General features: G+C 34.7%; 1 protein-coding gene across 1 annotated transcript in view; it reads right to left on the bottom strand.

Annotated features, from left to right (window-relative positions):
- Positions 1-10,617, bottom strand: part of LOC138123891 (zinc finger C2HC domain-containing protein 1C) — a gene marked incomplete in the record, with an annotated part of 18,303 nt that extends 7,686 nt beyond the window's left edge. Inside the window, 1 exon segment of the mRNA XM_069038722.1 lies at positions 10,496-10,617. Within this exon segment, the coding sequence (XP_068894823.1) occupies positions 10,496-10,522 (27 nt within the window).
- Between the last annotated feature and the right edge of the window lie 883 nt (positions 10,618-11,500).

The following is an 11,500-nucleotide window of genomic DNA, read 5'->3' as shown; positions in this document are numbered from 1 at the left end:
GCATAATAATGTATAAAAACTGTATTTAAAATTATCCAATGATGGAAGAATGAATAATTCTGCAAAATACGTTTTTAATGTTTTGTTGCTTACGTCAAATCTGGCTTGTTGGAGAGCTTCTTGTAAACTTTTTGCCGCCCAAGAAGTCTCCAAGTCGATGGAAACTATAGAATTTAAGCTAGATGACAAGTATTTATGCATTTTTAAAAGAATCACTCCCTTGAGATTATTACAAAAAGCTGGTAAACAGTTTACCGTGAGTAAACTAACTGAATAATATCAATAAGAAGTGCGTGATATAAATCCTAAAAGACATGCGCTCCTGGAACCCTGGTCAGTGGGTAATGAGAACGTTTACAAACGCAGTTATTACTGCAATATACTGATAATATTTCTGGGGTGCTTTGTGCGTCGATTATATAATTATAATTACCTACGCATATTTAATTTTTTGTTCTTGTTTTGTGAAAACGCAAAGTGTAGGTATTCGATATTTAAAAATAATTATTTTAAATAAAATTATGGCAAGTCTTCACCGCTTCATATTTAATATAGTTATTTTCTTCAACAATATTTTAATTATCATCAAATTTCAGTTATTATTAAATGCTAAGATCATTGGAAAAAATTCGGAAATGATATATCTAAATATTACTCCTAAAAAAACTATCCCTCCGCCACCCGGCGGCACGGCAATTTTGCCGGAGTACATACACTATTACGGATATTACTATCAAGTAATAGTGCAGTGCTTATCAACATAATTACCGGCGTCTCGCCTCCGCATTTTGACTTTGTTGTGTAATATGTTCTGTGTCAATGTTAAGGAATTTCCTCACGATATGACATGAGTATAATAATATACCTTTTTGGATTTCAACCAGTAATGTGTTCTGTAAGTCCAAAATTTTTAAATTTTTAAAAAGAGATTGCAGTACTATTCCCGTTGCTGAAATTATAATTGGTAAAATAGATTTTTTTTCTAAACTCTAAAGATTTCTTATAGCAACGGAGAGCTCTAAATATTTATTAATTTTTGTGTTATATGTCTGTGTTATATTATGGGAATTTGGAACAGCTATATCTAAAAGATATGCTTGCTTTTGTTGTTTATTTAAAATAATAATGTCTAGTCTGTTATGCTGAATGTGAATGTCAGTTAAAACTGTGCGATCAAAATACAGGGCAAGTCACATAAGGCTTATTTCTTAATTTATTTTGTACGCAACCAAAAATACTAATGACGTTGACTACTTGATACCATTTATAACGTGATTATGTGATTTAATTTAGTAATCAACGTATAATCTGTTTCAAAATCAAAAATCCACGAACAGTGCATTCTACCTCGGAAATACAACCGACAACGTCGCCGACTTTTGTTTTTAGTGTGTCTGCAAGTGTCAGAAAAAAGTGGGCTTATGAGAGAAAACTGTTGGACAGTCGTTTTGGTCGTAGTTCGTGTTTTTTATTCTTATTTTATTATTTCACTCAAAAAGTATGATATGGTAGCTAAAACCTTTTTGTACATAATAATTATTTTGTGTTTCGTAAATAAACTCTACAGTTCAATGTCAAATTTTGGCGGGAGGTTGAGCCAAACCAAAAAAATTAAACTTTTTCTAGGGATTTCTTTTTTTTCTGCCAACATAATTCAACAGGTAGTGGATTTTTGATTTTGAAACAGGTTATAGGTAGGTATAATATACGAGTCATATCGTTTCTTTTTATCTTGTTTAATTCAGCGAAAAAGAATTCGAAGCTTTTAAGAAAGAATAAGAGATAAAACAATAGGTTTAACTTGCAAAGAAATTTTTAGGTAGTGGTGAAATGTTTAGAATACGTCAGAGGCAGAGCCGGATTTGAAGGCGTCAGGGCCCAGGGCAGTGGAGAATCTAATGATGAAGATGATTCTGAAGATGAAATAGTGGAGGAGGTTAAAGTTTAGATGTCTTTTAAAAAAAGTGATTCCATTTTGGAGAAGAACTTATCCGTTTTCTGCTTGTTAAACTAAAGAAAGCGTTCTTGAAACTCATTCAATGACTAAAGCCTCCACCAGATGTGTGCTTTTTGTTTTTTTTTTCAATTGCTATTTTTAATAAAAAATGCTTGGTTCTTTATTAATTTCTTTTAATACAGTTTCGCAAAAAATCGGAACATAAGTATGGCAACACTGTGACTTCAAAATTTTCAAAATTCCTAACCAAACTTTTATTCAGATATACAGGATGAAATCTGTCAGATTGTCATGGCCAAGCATCGTTTTTTTGAAGTTGGAATTACATTATATGTAATTTAGCTAAAAATGTCACAATGACGTTTTCCTGTTCTGATTAATGAAATCAAAAATTAAATTCATCAACTGTCATTTTGACATTTTTAGCCAAATTACATAGCTACGTTGATTACTAAATTAAAACACATTATAAACGGTATCAAGTGGTCAGCGTAATTAGTATTCTTGGTTGCGTACAAAATAAATTCAGAAATAAACCTTATATGACTTGCCCTGTATAATTTGTAATTGATATATTTTTTATTATTATTAATTATACAATATAAATAAGTGGAAATCCCAAGGTAGGCTCAGGAAAATTTTCATAGATTGCAACAAAAGAAGTAGGAAGAGATATCTATTCATATGAGGTACTTCTGCCTCAACAATGGAATTAATGTATTAACTCCACTACTAAGAAGCTACAATTAACAAATTCTCTTTTTATCATTACAATTGCGTGAATTACTTAACACACAAACATTTAAATTTGTGACAAGTGGTAAATTTCTTCGCGTTATGAGAAGCAATTTTAAACTACAGTAAGCAGATCTTTAATTCTAAAGATACTGATTTATTTTGCTACTTTTTTTCACAATTGTAGGCCAGGCAGTAAGGGCAAAAAACAACTTTTTATTGACTCACTAAAAAAAAATCAAAAAAAACTCTGTTTTTTGTATGTGACAATTCAACTCGCACTCTCTCCATCAATCAGATTTACGAAATTGGTCAGTACGTAGACAATCGCGATTATTTAAAAAAAATGCCACCAAAAATTTCCAACAAATATGTTTCCACTAAGATATTTTATTTTCAATTTTTTAATTTTTTAATCTTTGCTCGGTGAATTGACATACCGAATACAAACTCGTGGGTACGAAATTGCCGAAAATTTTCTCTTCAGACCACTCGTATTTGTTTCTTAAGACAATTTTCACTCCTTCGCTTCGCTCACTCGTGAAAATTGTTGCCGAAATAAATACTTGTATCTAAGATCGAAAATTTTCGGCAATTTCGTACTCACTCGTTGTATTAAGTACTTATGAAAGTTTCAGGAGTGAAACATTAGCTATAATTGTTGTCTTTATTTTCATCAATTATCTGTAGCATATACATACTAGTTACAACAAATAAGTTCGTCAATGTTTCAGGTGGTTTAATTGTTTTTGATTTGTAACGCCCACGTGACAATTATAATAGGTAATTGTAACGACGTGACAGCTGCAACTCACTGTCTTATTGCCATTCGCACAATCGCATCTGTAGGTCTAAATGACCGTGTAGTTGTTAATGTTCAGTTGATGTTCAATGTAACATTGACATGTTTTTGTTTTCTATTTATGCGTTTTGAGCGGACCTTCATTTTTATAATATTATATACAGCATGTTCCCAAACTGTCGCCAAAAAATGCTACACAGCAATTTTCCATACCATTAACGCGAAATCGTAATCCAACGTTCTTTATTATGTGTTTATATGGTTTTACATAGGTTTATATATTACTATAAAAGTGGCAACATTGTACAAAAGACGTTCTGAATATGATAATAAGAAGGAGCAGTAATCACAGCAACCATTTTATTATACTGTACAGTCATAGTAACTAACGATCTATACATTGCAAATTGTAAGGTAAATCGATGTTGCCAAATGTAAATTAAAAAAAAAATAAACACAACGACCGTTTAGAAAGAAATAATATGAACACACATAGAGTGTGAATCTGTTGGTAACAATGAAAATTTGAATGATTTTGGTACCACTGTAATCTAAACGCATTTCCGGTTGTCAGCTTTGACAGAGTTGACAGGCGAATTTGACATTTACCACCAAAGGGTCATTATTGTAATAGCATAAACATACCCACATAACCTTTTTTTTTTAATGTCGTGTCAAGTTAAAACATCCCGTCAATGCCAATTATGAAACAGAAGAACACCAATATTTTTCACTTGTTTCATTGCCAACAGACTCAGTCATTGTTGATCACGCTGTATATGACCTCTTTGCTTCAAGCCTTTGCAAGTCTGTAGCTTCTGGAGACATACAAGAACTATTTTTTTTCTATAATTGATTAAGAAAAATTGGTATTCACTCACACTTATGTACGCGTGAAGTGGGCCTTTTTGTTATAAAAAAAATTCATACATTTTTTTTTGCACTGTTGTAAGATTGAAACTATAGAAACCATACATACCAGTGTGTGAAATGCGATTTCACACACATGAGCTTTTTTGTTTTTCACTCCACACACTGTTTTCTATTAGTTACCTAGCAACATGGTCACCGCGCTGATACTTCAGATTTCCTTCAAAAATTTGAATTTTAAAATTTAGTTTTGAAAGCAATTATATTGCGTGATTCAAAATGATTGTGGATAAGTATGGCAACTATGTACGAAAATTTATGTGGCAACTGTGTGGATGGGACAAAGTTGACATTTGTATGACATTTCATAAGCGTGCATTTGTTTTTTTTTTATACCATTGCACGTTGACTTGACAATTTTCAAAATTGCGCGACTATGAACTGTCAAAGAAATGTCAACTTTATTCTACCCACACAGTTGCCACATAAATTTTCGTACATAGTTGCCATACTTATCCACAATCATTTTGAATCACTCAATAGAAAAAATATTGTTTATATCGGGCGTTCAAATGAAATCCTGGGCCGAGTAGGCGTTGGAAAAATTAAACCGTTCAGAACAGTGTCAAGTTTGAATTTCCCGCCGTTTGATACGAAAGATATTTGTTTATGTTTAATCGGGACATAATTGAACATGTTCGTTTTCAGCAAAGGGTGCCCTTAGATATATTGGCTTGGAGAATAGGAATCGTTAAGTTATTCTATTTTTAATGTAAAACATTGCAAAGAGAGAAAAAAAGAAAGATTTTTTTGGATTTAAATTTTAGGTTAGCTGTCAACATACTCCAATTAATCTACGCTTTAAAAAAGCACAACAATTGACGGTTTCCAACGCCTTCCCAGCCCAGGATTTCATTTGAACGCGCGATATTTCGTGCGTGAAGGTGTTTTTTGTGCATTCAAAGGCTTTTATTGCCTCGACCTGCGTCTCAGCGTAAAAGACCTTTTCATGCACAAAAAACACTCGCTTCACGCACTTAATATAAAAATAACTATTGGGTGATTCAAAATGATTGTGGATAAATATGACAACTATGTACGAAAATTTATGTGGCACCTGTGTGAGTGGGGTATGGTTGACATTTGTACCGTGAGATCGAAAAAAAAAAATTAGAGTTGGCTAGGGCCAAAAATTTCAGTTGGCAATTCATTAAAATTTCAATTATTATCAGATGTCAGTCTTAAAAGTTAGGTTAGTGATTTTGAGAACGTTGAAATCTTAATTTTCATAAAGGTGTGCATTATGTGTAACCTGTCGGTTGTAAAAGAATCATGAGGGGCTCCAATCATATTTACGAACTAGAGTAAATGTTCGAAATGTCTGCCTTCAGCTTCCAAACATAATGCTACTCTTTTCGCTTCATGTTTTCAAATGACCTTCCCAAACTCGGGACAGCAGTTATCAGTAATTACTTGCATTAATTCGGGAATTGTGCTAGGCCTGTTGTTGAACACGTTGTTTTTCAGGTATGGAAAAACAAAATAATGAAGACAAGTTGTTGGTAAGTGCCTTGAAAGTCGGGAATGACAGTTACTACTGTAATTAATGACATCTGATGACATTTGAATTAAATTTTTACGTGCTGCCAACTGAAGTGTACCTATTAATCAAGGCCATCTCGATTTTTTTATTTTCGATCGCACGGTATAACATTTCATAAGCGTGCATTTGATCTTTTTTATACCATTGCACGTTGATTCCACAATTTTCAAAATTGCGCGACTCTGAACTGTCAAAGAAATGTCAACTTTATTCTACCCACACAGTTGCCACATAAATTTTCGTACATAGTTGCCATACTTATCCACAATCATTTTGAATCACCCAATATTCGCCTCAAGTTGCAAACAGTTTTTTAAAAAACTTCTTGGGTACAAATATCAATCGAAAAAATTGTTCTTCGGGGGTTAGGTCAGATCAGGTTAGGTCAGGACACTACTGAAAAAAGGGGTTGAATGTGAGGGCTACGGCAAAGGCAATTTGTGAAGTCGAAGGAGAGAATGTAGTCAATAGACGGATAGTGCCAGCTTGGTTCGAACGCGGGCATCCGGGGACAAGAGTCTCGAAGATAGGCCTAGGAGTGGAAGAGCATCTATTGTTGATCCTCAAGAACTACGCGTCGCGTTGGAGGAGCAGCTGGGAATTGTCAGCTACCCTCGGACCTTTTTCAACGGATTATCAACCGTCATTTATTTCACGTGCAAACGTCCTAGGGAGGATCCTCGCGAACTGACCGATGCACAAGCTCAGCGAGGAGTGGATATCTGTACAACACTCTTTCAAAATCCCACTGATGATCGTTTTTGGCATCGTGTTGTAACTTGTAACATAACATAAAACATAAAAGTGGATCTTTTTTATTAATCCTAACAGAAAAATCCTGGGTTCCTAAAGATAGAAAGCCACAACCACGAATTCGTCATCATCGTTTTGAAAACAAAGTTATGTTGAGTGTTTGGTGGAATTTTGAAGGAGTGCTGCATTTTGAGACGGCCCCAGAAGGTCATGCTGTAAATTCTGACCTTTACTGTCAACAGCTGGATAGGGTGTATGCTGCAGTACAGGAAAAAATCCAGCAATGATCAATCGGAAGCGCATACTTATCCAACAATATAACGCTCCCTGTCACCGTGCTGTCCCAACACAGCTCAAACCACAGGAAATGGAGTTGAAATTTTACCACATTCTGCCTATAGCCCCGACATTGCTCCTTTGGATTATGGATTGTGCCGAGCGATGCAGCATTTTTTTCGAGGGAAACAAATTGAAAAAGAACAAGGACTGAAGAAAAGTCATCAAATCTTATGGTTTATATTTTAAAGAATAATTTTACTTTCGTTGTACAGCGTGATCAACAATGACTGAGTACGTTGGCAATGAAACAATTGAAAAATATTGGTGTTTTTTGTCTCGTATTGGCACTAAACGGATGTTTTAACTAGACACGACATTAAAAACATTTTTGGTTATGTCGGTTATGTTTACGCTATTACAAAAATGAACCTTTGATGGTAAATTTCAAATTTGTTAAATTTCATTGTTAACAGATTTAGTCATTCTTATGCCGTATTTTGATTAATTTTTAACTTACCCGACCAAAGGTAGGTAAGTTATTGTGATCGGTCCAAAATTTCGAATTGCTAATTTCATCAGATCTTTACGTTTTGAGGTCCTCTGAACAGGTTTATGAAGTTTTTAGAATGATGTCTGTCTGTGCGTCTGTCTGTGCGTCTGTCTGTCCCACTTTTCGTTCTCCCACGATTACTCAAAAACGCTTTGACCGATTGCTTTCAAATTTGACCAACACAAACTTACCAATGGTCTCTCGAGTTGAAAAGCTTTTGGTGTCAATCGGACCACGGGGGGAGGAAGAGGGTGGGGATAGGTCGAAAAAATTATAAGGGAACATGGAAATTTGACTTTACCGTTTGAAAGGGCATGTGTTTCTATGTCGGAAACGATGTTTATCATTTGCGGATTTTTCCAACATGGTGGACTTATGAAATAATTTACGTCTTCATAGATTGACGGCGATAACTGCTGAAACTTTTAACAAAAAAATCTCGGATCTTGCCATTGGAAATAACTCTGTAATAGTGACCACCGAATAGAGTTTGGTGTCAATCCGACTACGAGGGGTGGAAGAGGGTGGGGGTTGCTCGAAAAAATAATGAGGTGACATAGAAATTTGACATTACCAGTTGAAAGGGCATGTGTTTTTATGTTGGAAATGATATTTACTATTTGCGAGAATTAGAAGACGACTTATGTGGGTTAACACGGACAAGGTAGGTATCTCGGGTCAATTCAGATTGGTTTAAATTGATGTCGGGTAAGTTACTAGGCCGGGTCTTCGACTCGGCTCCATCCCAATTTTTTTTTAATCAAATTCTGTTATTCAGTAGTGGAGAAAATTTTTGACTCGACCTAGTAGTATAAGAGAGATGAGATATATTCAACATATCTGTTCAGGGTGGAAATGTATAACAAGGAAACTCAACTGGAAGGCTTCCAGAATTTGAAGTAACTGTTGAGAATTAAGTTTTGATTTATTTTACTTTAATACATATGAGTAGTATAATACAGTTACAGTTGATATAAATGGTCAGCAAAATACAGTGGCCTTAGAGTAATCAGTTCATTAATGTAATCACATTTAAAACATTTTTTGTCCAGTCAACTAATAATAGTTATTTAATAAACTAGTTTGTTAATGAAGGCGATTAATAATCGAAACTGTTTAAAGCATGAACGAGTGTAGCGAGTGAGTGCCTTTAATAGTTGAGATTATTAATCGCCCATTACAAAACGAGTTGATTACAACATTTTTTCGTTGACCGCAAACTTTTTTGTGACAAAATTTCAAATTAAAGCCAAATCAAATCCAATTTCATCTTTTTCGATAAAGGTGAGACCTTATAAAATACCTTCATCCTTTTTTTGTCCTCAGGATAGGCCATTTTTAAATTTTTCAACACTTTCTATTCACTTTTTCACAAAGAGTGTCAGAAGATGTCAACTCCATTCAATTTCACGTAAAAATCACGGTTACTGTGAAAACCTAGTTACCTTTGAAAAATATGCCATGCGAATTATAACCAAAAAGGTCGGCTTTTGAAAAAGTGAATTCGTAATTGTGCAGTTATGGAGCTATGAAATATAGAAAACCCTGCTGCACTACCTGCTGCAGTGTTGGTAAGTGCAAACAATGCATGTTCGAGGTTGTTTATACATCAAAATATCATCAAAACGTCAAAATCACAAAAATCGTTGATTAATGAAAAATAGTCTATTAATGAGGTCCATTAATACACTATATTTTAGACAAAATAATTCATTAATATTGAAATTAACAAGCGGTCAACGGAAAAAAAATTAAATCTATTTATTGTAGTATGTGTTTAAATAATTATCATTATTAGGTATGTAATCACTTTCAATTTTATCTTGTGTTTGTCTACTAAACTGTAGTATGAGTAATTCCAACAGATTAATTTTGACTAATGTGGAGCTTGAAAAATTTTGTTCGTGTTACATTAAAAAATGTAATGTTGTAGCTTCTGTCAAAGAAGCCTATTTTTAGCAACCTGGTCCAAATAAAGGCGATAATTTGCACCGCAGGTTGTTAATGGTTTGTCATGTCATAATTATAATTATGTACACAAACACCATGGAACAATTTGAAATGACATCAGTAAATCGTGCGTTATGTAATAATGCTGAATAAGGAAGACCAAGTCTGAGACCAGGTGAGTCACACACTGTGGGTGCCGACCGTCAGGTAACGCCTGATCAACCAACCTCAACGAAAGAATCTTACTTGCTGAGGTGAATCAACCAATTTCCCAATGTCAACTTTCACAACCACGAACGTAGATTTTTGCGTGGTCGTCTCTTTATATAGAAAATATTAATTAATGATTTGATTTCGGTTTAGAATAAAATACACCAACTGCCGAACAAAAATCACAGATGACCTATTTACGCAGCCTTGGCTGTACCATTGACAAGAAAATAGTCTCCGAACGAAAAGAAATCCTTGACTCTTGGACTCGTTACTGCGGTATTGATTGCCGCAAATAGATAAAATGCACTTATTCGCATGTGTGGGTGACAATGCAGCCAACCATAAAAATCTGCATTTTCCGCTAGGTGTTTATCTGGCACGTGCACCTACACCATTATTATATTCAGAAGGGTCAGCTTTTGCATTCAACGATCATTTCAGAATTTATATCGCGTTATCTGGGTCGAGTCCTGCACAATCGATTTCCTATACAAATGGGCTTGTGTGTCATCCCATCAAACAGGTGTTTATCAATCACCCAAATCAATTACGATTGTTGCCAGTACAGATAAAAAAAATGGCTTCTAACGAAGAACTGTTATAACAACAAACTTTCAGATTAAATTGTATTTTACGAATTACTGTTATTTCTGAACTCATTTGTTCATCCAAGGCTTTCGGTGGGTTCCATGGGTTGTCTTCAAGCCCACACGTAAAAACATGTTTTCGAAGGATCGAATAATTTTTTTTTTACCCTACGAGTCATTTAATGCCCACACTTACTTGCATTTCGGCTAATCTGGAAGTCATTTTGGACCAGTTTCTTATATGTCAGGTACAACTATGGTGGAATGTGGGGTGCAAGAAATGTTCTTGGTTCTTCTCAATCGTTGAGCATTTTAAATCCTGGAACCGAAAAAATCAATGACTGACTTTTTTCAGCGAAAGATAGACTAATTGTGAGGATGACATAATGTGTGTGTAATGTCGATCAGCTAGTACCATTACACACGAAGTGTTTATTTTTTTAATAAAAAGTGGATAAAGCTTCGTGTGTGTTTGCGTGTTGGTTTGTTATTTTTGCGATGACTGTGTGGAAAAATGTTTGTGTTATGTATGGTCAAGTTTATTCGGGGCAGTAGGGTGTGTAGGGTGAACGGCATGACGATGTCACCCAAAGACACGAACTATAGATTATTATTATTTCCACCTGATTGTAGGTCAGAATGAACTGGGTTTATCACAAATCTACAATTTCATTGTTGTATTGCTGCATGTTCTCAAAATGAAACTGTTCGATAAGATCTTAATACCAATTAAATTGGAAATTATTAATTAATAGTTATCAAATGGAAGTGAGTGTTGACCTCATTGAAAAAAAACTTTATTTCTATTTGAATTTGCCATTCTTTCCAGACTGTGAATTTACGAGAGTAATTATTTATGGCACATTCGAACAATTTGTTGTATTAAACGTATCTCTAAACGTCTGACGACTTAAGTGAGCGATTAAAAAGACGCAGATGTTGAGTTTAACGTTGAAATGTCGCGAATATATTTAAGTGATTTAATTTTTTGGTGGAGTGACTCAATCATGTTGGACTTACCCAGGAGGATTGTTGCGAATCGTTGGATTGAGGTGTATTCTGCAAGAAAGCAACCGCTTGCCGGCAACAAGACGTCGTGACTGAAAAGTGTTGTTTGCGGCGGCGGCGAGTTGAGGTTAACTGCCTTTGCTTTCAGCTGTAGGCAAGGTGTAACGGAGCAGGAGACTTGACTAGTTGCTAG

Source organism: Tenebrio molitor, chromosome 2 (genome assembly GCF_963966145.1).
Source record: "Tenebrio molitor chromosome 2, icTenMoli1.1, whole genome shotgun sequence".
NCBI classification, from domain to species: Eukaryota; Metazoa; Arthropoda; class Insecta; order Coleoptera; family Tenebrionidae; genus Tenebrio; species Tenebrio molitor.
The sequence above is the reverse complement of the archived record's forward strand: the minus strand, read 5'-3'. Positions and strand labels throughout refer to the sequence as shown.